At 36.1% G+C, this 17,880-nt stretch overlaps 1 protein-coding gene across 2 annotated transcripts in view; it reads right to left on the bottom strand.

Annotated features, from left to right (window-relative positions):
* Positions 1-12: 12 nt before the first annotated feature.
* IL31RA (interleukin 31 receptor A) overlaps positions 13-17,880 on the bottom strand; it is a 36,853-nt gene continuing 18,985 nt past the window's right edge. For both annotated transcript variants that reach the window (XM_014964818.1, XM_014964817.1), the window contains exons 6-16: positions 17,541-17,692; positions 15,928-16,093; positions 15,243-15,325; positions 14,523-14,739; positions 12,864-13,046; positions 10,402-10,503; positions 8,806-8,952; positions 6,168-6,308; positions 4,738-4,831; positions 3,124-3,202; positions 13-2,319 (exon numbers count right to left, since the gene is read on the bottom strand). In XM_014964818.1, the coding sequence (XP_014820304.1) occupies positions 1,720-2,319; positions 3,124-3,202; positions 4,738-4,831; positions 6,168-6,308; positions 8,806-8,952; positions 10,402-10,503; positions 12,864-13,046; positions 14,523-14,739; positions 15,243-15,325; positions 15,928-16,093; positions 17,541-17,692 (1,964 nt within the window). In that variant the 3' untranslated portion in view covers positions 13-1,719. The remainder of the gene's footprint in view (positions 2,320-3,123; positions 3,203-4,737; positions 4,832-6,167; positions 6,309-8,805; positions 8,953-10,401; positions 10,504-12,863; positions 13,047-14,522; positions 14,740-15,242; positions 15,326-15,927; positions 16,094-17,540; positions 17,693-17,880) is intronic.

Here is a 17,880-nt window from a genome sequence, read left to right on the forward strand (position 1 = left end):
GGGGGGGGGGGGGTTGGAAATCAGTGTTGCTGTACAAGGAACCATTTGCAGAAATTGTTTTCTCATCCTTTCTTGGAAACTAAACAAACATTGCTATAAATAAAAACATCTTCCAAACTATAGGTGAAACCAATAAATGCAAACTTTACCCTGTCTTTTCCAACACAATGCAAGTAACAGCCCATGCATCCAAGGTAAGGCTCAGCCTCCTCATTCATGTTGGACAACATATTTTCCACTCTCCCACCCCTCTTCCTGAGCAGAAATAAAAGGCTTTCTATTCCTAGTCACATTTGTCTCTTATTTTAATATCCCCATGACTCCTGTATCTTTTTCACCCCCGAAGAAGTCTTCAGATATGCACAAACAACACTGATCATGTCAAGCCTTTAAATACTGTGAAAATAGTTTAAAGTCTTAAAACAACTATATGCCATACATGTGTCATACTAAACACCCCATTTTAACACACTTTACTTAGAGTTGACCCTTTGTCTCTTTTTTTTAACCTGTCATTTAACATAGTAAATATTTTGGTAAGGATTTTACAGTAGTTAGCCTCTTTCCTGCTCATTAGTGTGATGAAGAGTTTCCTACTTAATTGCTGCTGTATAAAATGGGAACTACAAGTGGGTTTATGACTTACCAAAATCATAAAATAAATTACAGAAGTTACAGCCTTCATGTAGAAATCTCTAATCGTAAATCAGTTACCAGAGGATAACTGGGGATGTTTTGTGGACTTAGTGTTTTTCCAATGCCTCCCAGAAAAAATAATTTCCTAAATATAAACTCAGTGCTCATTCCAACACAAGATGCTGTATTTAGATTTAGCAGATTTTCTTTTTTTTTCCAGTTCAAAATGTCAAAACCTCAACTGGGAAACAGTTTTAAACTGGGAGAACTTTGAGGCAAAGGAACAAGAAGATATCCTGCAGTAAACAGAGTTTTAGAAAGCAGCAAACGAACAGGAGACGCAAAAGCAGCACAAAAACACAAGAGAAAGGGGAGGAAGCAACAAAGCCAGTATAACATTTCCAAAATGCAGATAAATCAATGGCATATACATAACAAATATCCACTCATTAAAGACAGAGAAACTATAAGCCAAACCATGAATTCAAGAGTCAGGATGTGAAAAGACAATTCCTGAAACCTACCAAGTATTTGCGAAACAGGAGGAACACTACACATAAAACCAGATACAAAACAATGGAGGGAAATAATAACAGGAAAGTAGTTCTACCCCATGTAACCTAAGGAAGGATTTGGCAGATCCTGGCTCTGTTCAAGTCAGTCCACATTTGCCCAGTGGAGCTCAGCCCTGGGATCTGATTGCCCAGGGAGACACTGGTGAGCTTCTGGCACTGCTGGGTGCGAAGAGGAGTTGGCTTGAGCAGACCAATATGGGAGAACTAAGAAGAAATATTAAAAGCTGCTTCCTTTGCCTCAACAGTGGCACACTTATCTGGTTAGAAAAAAAAAAAAACACACAACCAATACAAAACAACCTAAAACAAACAAAAAACTCCCACACTGGAAGTGAGCACTATGGGTATAAATACAGTGCAAAAAATTACTTCACAGTTTTTCAGAGAAAGGGGGTGTTTGCATCCAAATCAACTGAGATCAGGCTAGGCTAGGACATAGGAATACTCTTCAGCAGCAGTGCCAAGATATGTCTCACCAGGGGACTTTACAAAGGAAGGTTTTCTTATGCTAATGAGCTGTGGATAACCCAAACATGTCCAGTGTTATGTAGGATTGTCCTGTGGCATTTTGTTGAAAAGGAGGTAAGACATTTGACTGGCTTTTGGATTCATTCTTATTGCTTTCCAGCAAGTTTTCAGAAATAAGAAATTGCCTTGTTTTAACAGAATTTTTAAGGTATGGATTGAACAGTGCTTTTTCACTGAAATCTTCCAGCTTTAGAACTTCTTCATGACCATTTTCTTCATTTTTAATTGAAGTCTGTTGGGATTCACATAAATCCACTTCCAGCACCGCTGTGGGTTGGATTTCCTTCACTGGTATCGAAGCTGAATGCATTTGACTTCTGATATCTTGATGAGTAATTATATAAGACATGCATGGTGAAAAACATTTAGAATCTTCAGTTTCTTCATTATACAGCATCTCTGTATCTCCATTAATCATGCCATTTGTATTACTATCTGTACATTCAGAAACATGGTTTTCACAATTCACTAGTAGTGATCCTTCCTGACTTTCTTCAGGAAAACAAAGTTCCAAAACACTTAGATCTTCAAAGTCTATGGGTTTAGCCTCAGATGTCACTCCCTTCAAAAATGAATTATTCTGTCAGTACAAAGAGATACATTGAAAGGTTATATAGGGATATGTATTTGTTTATTTTTTAATATAAAATTGACATTTGGGCTCTGTTTAACTCAATTTTAGAAGAGCGTTAATAAAGAGTTCATGTGCATTTCAACTGGGATGCAGTTATATGTGAATGAGTACTAAATACAACAATGTTATTCTGTTCATTTGTTAAACATTTCATATTAGCTTTTCTGTGCTTAATAGAATAAGGCTCAGAATCAGGCTTGGGCTGTTTCTATCCTTTTCACTCTAACCAGCAATTTTTGCAAACAAAAGTTTAAATTTCGTTCTCCACAGACTACACTTTCTATGGAAACCTGATCAACTCCACTTCATTCAAATAAACACCAAAACTTTAATGAGGAATAAATACAAAACAATAAAATAGATGGAAATGCTGGTACAATAATACATCAAATCTTTTTATATGTTGCATTACATATTTGTGGAGAAGGGAGGAGATATCCAGATGTGGGAATCTGACTCAGTAGGCTCAATAAGCTGAGCAAATTTAATTGACTTTACTTAATAACCCATGTCCACCAGTCACTTTATAACTTCAAAACATTATTTCTCATTATCATGTAAGAATTAAATGAATACACTTCATAAAGATGTATCTTTTCTATTAGTTTGAAATACAATGAAAAGTATTCTATAGCACTTAGAAAAAAAAAACCTATTGAGTTTCATTCTTATGTAGTCATAAAATGACTGTCAGAGAAGGACTTCTCTCTGTTTGACCCCTTCTTTAGAACATAAAATTGCCATTATTACCACAGATGCATGAAGAGGCCATTCCACTGCCATGCTCTCTGCAGGATTGGGTATATCAGGCCAGCAAACTTTTTGAAACCTATCGTTAAGAAAGGAATTTTATCAAATGATGAAAGAAATACATTCTTAATAATAAAATTAATAAATGTCCACGAAGCCTCAGTAGCACTAAAATACCAAACTTTTACAAAGGAAGTCTTTCCTATGTTAACACGATCTTTTTCATTAACATTGGTTTCCCTCACATTCATTTTTATTGTAAAACATGTCAGGTTACAGCAACATTGCAGAATAATTACTAATGCACAAAATTTTTTAATTATTATTATTATATAGTAGATCAAATAACAGCATGCCAAAATAGGACCACACACGAAACTGTTGTGATCATGTTTAAGGGTGGCTCTTCAGTGAAAAGCCACATCAGGTAAACTTTGCTCCAAGAAAATGTCCCAAACACCACACCACACTAGACCTACTTCGAGCTCTTATGTAAACAGCAGACTAACGAAGATAACTGGCACTGTCCAATGGAGCAGTAAACAGGAAACAAAATCAATCCTTCATTGATACTGGGTATATATATAAGTGAGCAAACTCAGGCCATAGCTTGACTTTTCACATTGCAATTTTATCTACACAAGAATATAAACACTCAGCTACATCTCAAAGTACTCTCCAGCATCAAAACATAGTTTCTTAATATTGTAAAAATTCAGAATACACAACACAGATGAAGACATAAAAGACCTGGAAATTATAGTTACTACTTCAGCTATACTTCCTACCTGATGCTTTGCATGACAACTATCTTGGTTCTAATAGCTTAGAACACCCCCAAATAGTTAAGATTTTTAAATTTCTTATTAAGCTTCAGCCAAACAACCCACTCACTTTTCATACTAAAGAAAAGCACACTTTATAACCTTAAAAAATCCTCATAGTCATCTTTGGGATGTTATAGCATCCCCATGCTCTGAGGAAGCAATTTAAAATCCAGCAGGGAACACCTGTGACAGCAGATAAAAGGATGAATCATGTATAGATGTGGATCCATACTTATGGATCAAGCAGCCAAATGCTTTCACATGATGCAATTTCTAGTTCTTTACAGTTCATGGGAAGCATCACAAACTAATGAAAGTAATTTAATTGTAGCTAAGATAAGCAATAGGAGTTACATGAAATGTCTTCTAGTGGTGTACTAGCAGATATACTAAGAGTGCCTGGGAAAATATTTTTGGTATTAACAACTTTCCAGTAACTGACTTAAAGTATGTTTCCCTCACCTGATTGACCACAGAACGACAAAAAGCATGTAGCGTTTTCCACAAACTGATATAGCTGATATCTAAACCTCTTTCTCCTACTTCTTCTGCTCTGATTTACCACACTTCCTAAAATTAATATTTATTTTTGTACTATAGCATTTTAACTGCAATTACAAGATAATCTGTATGCGTAATTACTTGTTACTCCAATTGCTTATTTTCTTAAATTGACACTGGTTTGTAGCCCAACAAAATCATCTACAAGATATTTATAAAAATTTGCCTTTTACAAGTTAAAATTAATGGATTGCATTCAGTTTTAGAAGGCAGAAAATGTACTCACGTGTGTTTATTCAAAATGCATGTTATCCAAAGGCCTAACAGAAACAACATGCTTAATCCAACAGGTAGAGCAATGAAAATAACATCTTCTTTATCTTTAGAGAGGAAAAAAAAAATACATGGACGTTTATAATTTCTTTGTGTATTCCCTTAAGACAGCTAATTTTCAACATCCAAGTCACCTAATTAGCACAATTGTAAAGAGCTCTGTCAAAAATAGCAAAAATTACTCCGAATACTGTAAGGCACTCATTGTACAGCACATCAAAAGATGAGTATTTTGAATCCAGTAACTCACTAAGCCAGAAAAGCAGCTCATGATGAAACTTCTCAGGATATCTCAGAAGCAGATGTATTGCATTTTAAAGTTTCGTATCTTTAAATAGAATCACACAATAATTCAGATTGGAGAGGACATCTGTAGGTCACCTTGTCTAACTTTGAAATTAGAGACAGGTTGGTTAGGGTCAACCTTTGAAAGTCATCTACGGTGAAGAGTCTACCACCTTGCTGGGCACCCATTGCTTTAGAGTCACCTAAAACTGACAAATAGTGTCACTTCCACCTGTTACTACAAAATAAACAGTAAATTCAGTGCAGTTGTGTTTTAAATACACAACAAATGTAGTTACTCTGACTGAAACAGTGCATAGATTTCTGAGCTAGCTTCCAAGTACCTACCAGAGGTAGGTATTGGCAATAATACCTGGATACCAGACTTCAGCATAGCCTAACTAACCTTGCATTTGAGCACCAAACTAGAAGATGAATTTACAGGCAAAAAATTAATTAGCTTCAAGTCCCATGACAAGTTTAAGCATAGCTCATGCATTTTGTTGTATTTCAGTTTGGCCACCACTACGACAGTTTATGTATGTATTGAAAACATCCTTCCAGAAATAAAAATGAGGAGGTGTCTGAACTTCCAACCTGCAGCCATCATATCAACCTCCTTGGTAAAATCTGGCTGAAAAAAATAGTAAGAAATAGGAAAAGACTTACACACACACACTGGCCACAACCTGGCCACTCATGCATTGGTTGAGTTTATAGAGCAGAAGAGATGCAACACAATGCATGGCTATTCCAAATCTAGCATCTCAAATGGAAATGTCTGCTTTTAATAAACTGTTAGGCACCCCATCCCACAAATGACAACATACAAACTGTTGCTCCCACAAAATTTCATAGTATTCCACAGCTTTATTGACCACAAAATAAATATTTTGGGCTTTGAATTCTAAACTTGAGGCTGCAGTCTGTGAGTTGAAAGTGAAATTTAGTTAAATTCAGCTAAGGTTGGTAATTCTTCCTTGTTTTGTTTGACATTAATTAAAAGAAAGAGACAAACGCCTAAACAAAAATGTCCTACGTTTCTTACTCCCAAATCTGTTTTTAAGATATTAATAAGTAACCTGGAATATTACTTACCGAATTTCAAAGTCTTGAAGGTTTTTGGCTCTCCCCTGGTTCCACCAGCTCCATTGCTTGCCATGATATAAACAGTATATTGTGTATTAGCCTGTAAGAACTTCAGTCTGTATTGCAGAACATCAGAGTTCACTGTCTCATCTTTTTAGGAGAAGATTTATGTCAACAAACACACAAAACAGTGCTACATCAGGGAACTGTACACTTATATGGCATCTTTTACAATGATAGATCACAGAGAGAGAAAACATAAATTACCAAACAATGTTTATGAATGCTACTTAAACGTTTGGGGGAGGGGGGGAACACATTCTGTATTAACTTTTAAAAATAAATACACACTTTTTTGCTAGTATTAAAGACAGGCAAATTATGATCTCCTCTAATTTCTTTTATCATTGAGAACAGGGGTTTGAGAACTTTATTTCCTGGAACCTAGGCTCAGAAATCAAGAACTTAAAATAGTTTCTGCAGCTCATGAAATTTGAACTGCATTACTAGTACGTGCACTTAGACACTGGTCATCCAAAAGGATGCAATTTATCAGCACTGAGATACCAACCCTGTGAAGACAGAGGAAAGCCAAAATCAACAGGAATTTTTTTCCAAGTTTCAAAATGCTTTTCTGAACAAAACTCAACATTTCCAGTACCTTGTCCATTACTGAAAATAGTATGAAGTGCTTCACTTTTAAATTTTTTTAAGCAGGACATATTTTGTAACATTCTATATGTACAAACAGTATCAAAACCATGTTCATATTATGAAATTAAAGTCACTAAAACATGTTCTGGTGCGTAAAGTCAAAGTCAACTCATGTAATCATTTAATTCAGTAAAGAAACACTCAGGCAACAGATATACTGCAATATGCCTTGAGATTAGACAAACTGAGTTTCTTTGAAATCAAGAAGGGGAAAGTGAAGTTCTAGAGTTAAAAGGCCATCAGTTAAAGTCACCTTGGCACAAAATCTATGTTCTGTTCTTATCAAAAAGACATGACATCAGAGAAGCCCAAGAAAACATCAGTACTGTAGGGTGTTGCCGTCTAAATTTAACTTTCTTGAGTTGCTATTTAAAACTAGTTTCCTAAAGAAACAAATCTGAACCCCTAAAACAGGCACAGTCTGCTTTACATTAGAACTGGAAATGAAGCCATATGGCTCCATAACATGAGGCTGCATGACTTGAGGATGACCCCATGCAAAGCAGTCAACATTAAATTACTCTGAAACCAACGTGGCAGAAAAAATTGCATGTAGAAAACTGAAACTGACAGAAATAATCAGCTTCCTCTTTCTAATTTAAAAATTACCAAGACTACTCTTGCCATTGGCTCCATACTGGATATTCAGAAGCAACTGAAGACATCACAAGATTTGTAAGTTTGAGATCTTTTTTTAAAAAAAAATTATGTTAGGTGTCTGCTAACAGTGATGTCTAAAACAAAGGAGGAAAAAGAAACATTTTTTGAAGCACTGAATGATCCAATAGAATTCTTCATAAACCATAAAGGAAGAACAAATCTAGGTCACCAAAACACTTCTCATAAAAGATTCGGCTGAGATTTAGACCAGAGAACTATGAATAGATAGGATTATACTGACACCTTGTATGGATACTACTCCTGAAGTCGGAGATTAAGAATACGCTCAGAAAGTTACACTATCAGCCTCCAGAGTAGAAAAGCAATACCAAGCACAGAAAATCAAACACAGATGAAGAAATTAATCTAAAATTTATGTCTAAAAAACTATTTCTTGGCAGCTCATTTTAGCTTCTTGGCTATCATCTGCTATTTTGCTTTTATTGCAAAGCTGACTGTAAAAATATTTTTACCAGAAAATTTTCACCATACTGTTCCAGAAGCTGAGAAGGGCATGCATGGAACTTATAAAATCACTGACCCTTCACAAAGTTCAAAATCAGAATTTGCACAGGATCTATGACTATCCAATATATTTAACTACACTTCAGCTCCACTACTTCTGTCACAACTTTGTCCATTGTCTTCAGAGATGTGTCATGATGGAAGAGAGATTTGAAGATTGTGGGAGACTAGTAGATACGTAAAAGGGGGAAATAACAAGTATCTGACAAATAAAACTCTCTAATTTGGCATAACCCAGCAAATTTGATTTTTTTACTGTTAATGGAGAACAATCTGCAAATAGCCTCTCATATACAAGTTTCCATCCTGGTCTAGAAAGAGAAGAGGAATGATAGTACTGCCATACACTGACTAAATTTATCACCTGGAGATGCATCAGATTTGCATCTGAGAAGCAGAAAGGATGATGTGGTCAACAGCCATGGCTGTACTACCCTGGGTAGTACAATACCAATGGTAAAAGATACTAATCGAGAGCAAACAGTACTGTACAAAATATGTTCAGAACAAAGAAAGTGAGCAAGAATACACATGCAGTATCAAAGCAGAGACTAATCACTAGAATACCCCATCATTTCAATTAAACTTAAAAAAAAATTAATCTTTATGTAAGCAACATTTTAGTACCAGTATTTTAATATTTCAGTTTATAACATAGAAAGTGTACTAATATCTATAAAAATAGCTATCTTCAGACAGCAGATTTTTATAGCCCTGTTGAAAGCGTTGACGTTTAACGTATACTTACTCAATTCTTTCCCATCTTCAGGTTTATAAAATATTGTGTAGTTAGTGATAAATCCATTTCTTTTATCTTTTGAAATCTCCTTCCATTTCACTGTAACTTCATTTTTCCCTGGAATCCCTGTGTCAGCCACAGGTCCTGCTGATGGCTCTACACAGAAGCATCATAAATTAGAAAAAGTAGTCCAATAGTCTAAGTACTGCAACGTTACTTCACACATACCAGTAACATTAGGGACAACAAATGTACAACTAAATATGCCATCTTAGTGCTCTGATATAGCCCGTAACTTTTCTCAGCCTCTTCGACGTGTGATCTCTTCTGGTAATACTTCCCCTCACCTATGCTGGCCTTTGCAGAGTTGTCAGTGTCACTGCATCCAAATACCCCAAGACCATTAAAAGGCTCTATCCTCGCGGCGTCAGAGAGGGAGCAAGGGCAAGACATGGTGAAACTCCAGCTCAAGCTCACTGTGTGTGTAGGACAGCTCTGGCTGAGTCAAGATGCAACCGGGGCCTCCAGCACCCCCAGGCTTTGCCCACCACATTAAACAAGGTCTTTCTACTTACACGATGCAACCTCATGTGCATCGCTGGAAATTTTGAAGCAATAGTTCTCTGTGCTCCAGCTTTAAACCACCCTTCTCACTCTCCGACAAACTTTAGCACCGTCACAGCTCCCTGTAAACAGGGAAGTGTTCAAGGCCAGGCTGGATGTGGCCTTGAGCAACCTGCTCTAGTGGGAGGTGTCCCTGCCCATGGCAGGGGGGTTGGAACCTGATGATCTTTGAGGTCCCTTCCAACCCAAACCATTCTGTGATTCTGTGATTCTATGATAACTGTGCTGGTAAGAATTACACAGACATACAATTGCGCTACGTGTGTGCGCACACTTACATAGACCTAGATACACACACACGCACCTTGGCATTTTCACCTGAAACCTTGACACTACCAGTAAACTCCGTTCTTACAGGTGGCTGTATGCATCACTGAATTCACACTAAACTTTCACAAATAAAGGAACATTTCTCCCTCTTTCTCCCCCCTGCCCCCAACACTATTTCAGGTTCCATCCAATTGCAAACGTCATGGCTTCTTACCATTTCTCATACACAGGACTGCAAGTATTTTGCTACATTATAAAACTGAACAAAAAGTTAGCTTTTCAAACCGCCCATTTTATTCTGTGAGTGGAAGTTTTTTGTATATTATGACTGGAAAATGCAGTCAAGCACTAAAATCAAGTTTAATTATATAGCTAAATGAGCTGTAACTTTTAAGAGACAGCAAGTTTAAAAAACTGTTTCGTGTTTGTAGCTACACTCTTTTCAATGCTTTGTATACTGTATGTAAACTTTACAATAAATGAGTGGATTCAAGCAGCAATGTACCTCTACCACAGGATACTAATATTCTTTACTGAACAATTCAGTAGCTGATCTTTGAGGAGAAATCAGGAAGCCTGAATCCTGTTTTTTTTAGCATCTACATCTCTCCTTCAGTAATGCCAGTACCAAATTGCTCAAAGTTAATACACCCTGAGAGACAGACTGCAGCATACCTTTCACAACACAAACAATCAGTTTGAAATACGTACTTTTTTCTTGAACATAAGTTTGTATGGAATATGGAGCTGCTACTTTATTTCCATAGAGAGGATACACTGAGATGTTATAGCATATAAATGGTTTGAAGTCTCCTGTAAAGGGAAAGGAGGAATATTTACATACAATTCTCTATATGAGATTAACACAATGAAAGTAGAATAAATCACAGGGCAGTTCTAAATATACTGTTACAGAACTCTATTTTCTTCAACCTTTTAGCAAGAACAATGTACACCTATTGCCTCGAATGCTCATTACTGCCCTTAATACAATGTATTGTATTTAGTAGTATTAATGAGAGCACTTGGTTTCTGACTCATTTTTCACTAGAAACACTTTGAAAGGGTAACTATACTTCAGCCTGATATAGCTTCACTATAAGCCACTTACTCATCTCATAAAAGCTTAAGGTTTTGGATGAAGTTTTTATTTTCAAATAACCAGTGTTAAATTATACTTCCTGTAATATTTTTAATTTCACATATCTTTAGGTTTGCTGCTCTGTAGAAGAGAGTTTTGTCTCATGCATCAAACAACTTCAAAGGCACAAAGGAGCCCCAGCTCTTAACTCTAGGCTGATGTTCCAGTTACACCATCTGCAGATCTGCTTCTAGCCAGCTTGACTCAAAAGCAGAATTGTACAAGCAGAACCTCCGCAGTGGGATTTTATGTGTTTCAAGACACAAATCAAACTTCTGGAAATGAAGTTTTGAACTCTGAGCAATCCAGCAGCCAATTACTCAACAGGGCACAGCCCCTGCTTACCTGTGGCTCTCATTAACTCTGAGAGGACACAGCTGTGGCTTTACACCCCGCAGGACAAAACCAGCTGAAAGGGTTTCTGAGACCATTCCTCCTCAGGATCCACAGCTTGTTCCACGAGAATAATGGCTATCAGCAGATACCTGTATTATATCAGCTCTCCCCTGCTTTTTCAGCCCCTTACGCTTATTGCAACCCAGCAAAAAGTAAGACGGACCTTATGTCCTTAAAAGTATTCCATAAAAGAATGCCAGAATCAGATCTGGCATTAGATAACAGTAAGTCTGAATTTGCCTTGACATTTCCAATGTGGCTTGTGCTTAGAGTAAACAAAGATCTCCTATTAGGAGATCTCCTATTTCTCCACTGAGGAGAAAAACTGGGGGGTTTTATATATATTGAGAACAGCTATAAACATCATTTGTTCCTCCCAGTAAATTGCTGAAATAGTGTAACTTTCAGCACAAGACTCAAGACTCACCCATCTCAGTGTGTAATAAACTGCTCTTGAATTTTACTTCAAGCAGCTTTTTGTTTAATTTTTTTAAATGTAGCATAGAAACTGTATTTAAATCACTATTGTCTGAGCCAGTAAGAAAAATTTCATGGGCAAGCTAGTTATATTAATCATTAATGAACTGAGTGTTGCTTTTCACTTCGGAAAATGCAGGGTACTTGTTTTCTGAAAACTTTAGACATTCTTTTTCCTTGATGTAGGATTCAGAAAGATCCTTATATGAACAGGAGCCACTGTAAAATTTGATAAATTTAATTTTACTAGAGGAGAACCAAAGAACTAATAATCCAAAATTCACTTATCACATATATTACATATATTATATGAACCATTTTCACCATTATTTCTGTGTTTGCAAAAAAAAGATCCAAACATATAAAGAACAGCAGACGCATTTCACTAAAGGTAATGTGCATGAAATATTCACATTGACATCAACATTCACAGTTTGGCCTTTGCACATATCTCTTGAACTCTGCACATGGTTTGGTTTTTATTGAAACTACATATACACAGCCAAAACATCACTACTTAGTGAGATTATCTGTTAAAAAAAAGTCAGCCTCTAAAACTCAAAAAGTGAGCAGATCCTCACCTATTTCCCCTGCATCATAAGTTCACTAAAACCGCTTAGAAATGTGTTCAGCCATAATACAAATGTGATTACTGATACTTAACATGCCAGATTGACCAATCACTCCACTTGCTTATTTTAAAGTCGAATTCTCCCTTAATTATATTTCAGGTTTCTTGCTCTCTCTTAACACATATGAAGGCACGTGATCTTTTCCCAACTTAAACCCCACAATTTTGGTACTTGATGTCTCTGCTAAAATAGTGTACATCTCTCATTGGCTTCCCTACCAGAAGATTCATGGCATAAGATCAAGCCACTGAAGTGCTTAAACATGAAATCTGTAGCCTAATTTTATATGGGAGCAAACATAATTGTTTCCATGTAAAAGTGGAAATTTGAGAGTTAAAATTGTCATTAAATTATATGCAAAGATTTCAGTAAAGCATGTCATACTGTTATTTTTGAAAATGGTCTGGGGAAAGCTGGATGAATTGATCCTTGTTTGTTCTTTCCAGTCTACCTATAAGTAAATATACATAAATACATATATAGATATGTAGCACATTGTTACAGCTGTAACTGATAAATGAACATACTTTTGTTAGTTTTCCAGTTTGTAGAATTTGATATATATTGCCATGATCGACTTAAAGGACCTGTCTCCAGTTCCTCATACCACTCCACTACATACTCGTCTACTTCTGGCTCAGAGGTTATCCATTCTACAACGACTTCTTCATTTGTTGTAAAGGTCCTCACTGTTTCAATAAGCTGACGAGCTAAAAATTTAACAGAAAATGTCAGCAAATTTATCTTCATAACAACTGAAGCAAGAAAGCAAATCATTTACAGCAAGGTGAGATTGCTTCTTTAGAAGAGTATGCAACTTGGTCAAGGTTAAAAAAAGAAGTTTAAAAGGTTACTTTATACCTATGTTCATATGCATGTTCTCAAAATTCTTTAAAATGAAACATGTAAGAACTGCTACAATGAAAATGTGGGCGGTAGACTTCAAGAAGATGATACTCAAGGAGATTTACACATACAGAATCAAAGACCAGTCTCTCTTTTAGAATCTGAATTTTACTGTTTGTAAAATTGTACAATGCAATTTACTACCAATTTTAAGGGTAGCAAAGACAGTCATGTTTTCCTTGAGATTATAAGGGCAATAGGAAAATGGCAGGTCATGTCAGCAAGGTCATGAATGACAGCGAAGCAAAAGTGAACCATCAACCCGCAGAACAGAGGTAATGAAAAACTGAGTGAAAACCCAACCTGGCAGAGCACAGGGAAAGAAAGACCTGGTGAAGCAAAGAGAAAAGAGATGTATGTAGGGGAAAAAAAGCATGTCACAGCATGGAAAAACCAGAAAAACATTTATTGTGGTGTACAGAAGTGGACAGGGAGGTAGTCTGCAACCTCTACAACAAGACGACATCACGCCTACATATCCAGTTTTTCTGATTAGACTGGAATTTGATTGAGCAATTCCAAGGGAACGGTTACATTGATGTCATGAACAGATGTTGTAGAAGAAATAATTGAAGCATGTCAAACGCAACCTCTCTTAAAGGATCCTGGGTAGGCAGCAGGATGTTGCAATACAAGGCTCACAGAGAACATCAGAATTAAACCTAAGAGCCAAAGAACATGACTGCTGTGCTAGAGCGCACCAGCTTCCACCCTGGCAGTAGGTGGGATGGGGCTCTTTGAGAAGGCATATGAAACAAGGATAAACACAACATTTCTCTCTTTGCTTCCATTGACACATCTTAGGGACTTCTATTAAACACATCTTTGAATGATATTATTAAATGCACTACAATAATGCCCTGTGGGAAGCAATTTTATGACCTAGTAGAGGGACAAGATTGAATTGGATGGGACTCTATAAATTTATTTGGGAGGTCCAAGGTTAAAAAAAAATACAAACCAGAAAGTAATAAAATAGAAATTCTAATAAGACATCAGAAAGTGCCAATAACTCTATATGTCAAAACAAAAAACCCAACAATAATAACATATAACAAAAACATAGTATGTGATAGCAAAATACAACCAGATAATATTGTTCTAGTAAAAAGCAATGGACTACACAGCTTTGTACATAACACAGTTTTATATATATAAAACTATGACAGAAGTCCTTAGCACAATTTTGCTTCCACTCACTGTAACAGAATTAAAACAGATGTCTGGAAGATATATTTTTGTTAATGAGAAAAATATGTCACAATATTGAGAAATCTTACCTTTTTCACCAGTGGATGGAATCCTCAAAATAGTTTCAGGAGAATTTCCAGCAGAGTTATAGGCAGTAATAGATATTATATATGCCTCTTCATTTAAAACTAAACTAATGTTCTTATCAGTAGAGTTGTTTGTCATTTTAAGTGCAGCATTGTTTTCTGGAAAATACTGTATTTTGTAGCCTAGAATTCTCCCAGAGGGTGGAAAGCTGTTTAAGGGCTATTAAAAAAATACACAGTAGTAAGTGTTTCACAGTGTTATTTATATAATCAAAAGTATATAATTTATTAAAGAGTCTAGATTAAATTAAAAAAGAGCAAGATACTTTCTTCAGTCCCATCTTCAGGACCGTCAGCTGCAACAATTTCATTGAAGGAAAGGTTCAAAAGTCAAATACTGAGATTTGAAACACAAAGAGCTTCTTATCACACTACTAGACTTTGGTAAACCATATTATTTAAGAAAAGTTTTAAGGACTTTCAATCAGATTTTCCAGTGATCTGAACGCAATTAAACACTCGCTTTCTGCGCAGATTAAAAAACTCTATTTATTTACCATTCAGTAAACAAAAGCCTTTTCAATTCTGCTTTTGTTCAGGGAGGATTTTTCTGATGACAGCAAAATCCCTGGCAGTTGTATGTTCTGCAACACCAAAGTACTTCAATGCAGTACCAGCTGCAGGGTACCAATATGATTATCAATTCACAACAAGACTATATACCTTCCACATAAGATGTACAGATCTGCTTCCAGCTGAGTGTGAAGACTCAATTACCCTCCACAAATCCACTTTTTCTGAAGGAGCTATTTAAAGACACAAAAACATCTTCTATTTGTTGTTATATGAAAAAGCTACTGTAATATGGTAAAATCAATCAAAGCATTTCAAAAATACAGTCTGAGAGCAAATTGCTGAAAAGAAGTTTTCCCTTGTGTAATGTTGTGCTTTCTTTCTCTAATTAGTGTGGCTTCTCTCTTTCCATAAGTTTCTTTCTGCTTTCTGTTATTAAGTTCTAATAAAGATTTTCTCGTCTTGTTTTATAACTGGCAATTTAATTGCTGTGTTTATAGTTAATTTTATTAGACATACTTGCTACACTACATTTCTGCTACTATCCTACTTAGCAATGTTAGGTCTCCATCTATTCTCTTAATTTTTCCTCTCTTCACTGTCTGTCTGTCCACTCATCTGCTTTCATGTTGTTTGTATCACCTTTCAAATCTCCACTCCTTTTTCTTGTCTTTCAGTTTTCCCTCTTCTACATTTAAACAAAATACACATGTTCTGTTTGAACAACAGAACTCTAAATTCAATGGACTGATAATATGCTGAAATAGTTTTCCATTATTAAATCCTAAAGCCCCAAAGTATAACCAAAGAAAAACTTACTAAATAGCGAGCCTACCTTTCTCTTCCGTGCTTGCTTTTTCCTCTCTACTCCATTCACTCCAGAACATTGAACAAACACTCTTACACCGAATGGCAACCGAATATTCTGTGGAGTCCCACAGACCTGTGAGGTTACATGATCCTGTTTTCTCTGCAGAATTCAATGGGACAGGGACAAATTCCTGAAAGCAGGTACATAAACAAAAATTATTTGCTATAAAATTGCATGCAGATATATGATGTATTTTTTTTAAAAAAGAAGAACCACAATGGATGGAGTTTTCATGTTTCCCTCCTCTTGTTTCATATTTCATTTTTCAGTGTAAACCTCTGGGGTTTGAAAAAACTTGAGCTGAAATTAGGTCCGTACTGACTGACCCGAGCCACTGTGCTGGCACAGAAGGTGCTGGATGAATGCAGTTACCACTGCTGGAAACCAGTATCACCATAATGTCCTGGATACAGCTCCACCTCACAGCAGGAGCATCCCTGCGAAAGCAGTGGTCACCTCAGCTTGTGAGACAGCTGGTTATTTGTTTCTTCTCGTGGTTTTAGTTTCTGAGTTAACGCTGTAACATCACAAAAATGTAAATTTCTTCAACATTTGGGAAGGATCTCATATGCATGGAAGCATCACAAGGACACCAGTGTCCTGACTCCAAAAGGATTAATGACTGTGAATGGGTCTGCTAAATGTGTATTAGTTCGGTTTCTAACATCCTGGGCGGACCTGAGCCATCCTTCCCACCAGATCATCCCGAATACTATATCCTGGATCCAACAATTAATATGTTGCATCTACACTAAAGATCATTGCCATAAGAATGTGAGGACAATGCTAATCAGAAACATCTTTAGTATCAAGAGATTGTATGAGCTCTGAGGGCTACTATTAGTTACCGTGATGAATGCTTCTCTCCCAGAATTGCACATTTAACGTATCAAATTATCAAATGTATCTGTCAAGGCAGACATCTCAGTTTAACGAACTTAAAAACACAGGCCAAGCAACCTGGCCCATTCTTAAATTTGGAAGAAGAAACTGTAAGACTGCAAAGAGAATCTCTTCTACACTGAGGAGACAGTAGGCCATCTGAAAGAAACAAATCACTAAATACTGCTTTTTTTTGTAACAGTTCAATTTAAGTGTCAGAAAGACAAACTCAGAAAAACAAATTCCCTTATTTTTCATCTTGCAAAATTTATACTTTGATTTACTTGAAAATTAAGGATCATTAGTACATCTTAATCTAACTCAACTATTGTGGTTGGAAGCAAATGTTGTTTTCAACACCACGATGCGACAGCAAAATGAATATTTTGACTGACTGTGTGCGTAATCCCTTAGCCTAAGATAATCTCTTAGCCTAAGACCATCCCTTAGCCTTCCACAGAAATATATTCAGAAGTATGGCATGTACCAAAAAAAGACATTGACCAAAAAGAAGAGAACAAATAATCCTAGACAACAAAACCATGACCTTAAGATTATGCATACCTAATCATGCTCCACTAAAATAACAAGGTTTTAATCATTATTTCCAACTAGTTGTCGCCTTTTTCTATTTAACTTTTCATAACATTAAGAAATTATTCACAAACATTCAAAAGAAAATTTATGTAGCTTACTGAAGAGTTTGAATACGACTTTCTGTATTGAACCTGGCAAGTTAAATCTTGTGAAGGGATAATCTTCTCAGGCATTTTCCAGGTTACTGTAAGCAACTGCTTTATACCAGTGATTTTTTTAACTGAAAGTATTTCAGGAGGTTCAAATTTCTCTAGAATGGAGAAAAAAAAAAAACATTAACAGGGGAAAATGCTTCTATAAGAGAAGAATTGTTTTTCTGTTCCAAGAAGTTTAATTACTATCCCAATAACGTCAGAGCATTCATATGATGGTCTGTTTCATGGACATAACCCAACACACAGGAAGAGACTGCACTTGTAACCCATTTAACGTCACAAA

The sequence above is a fragment of the Calidris pugnax genome, unplaced genomic scaffold (genome assembly GCF_001431845.1).
Source record: "Calidris pugnax isolate Ruff unplaced genomic scaffold, ASM143184v1 scaffold273, whole genome shotgun sequence".
Classification (NCBI taxonomy): domain Eukaryota; kingdom Metazoa; phylum Chordata; class Aves; order Charadriiformes; family Scolopacidae; genus Calidris; species Calidris pugnax.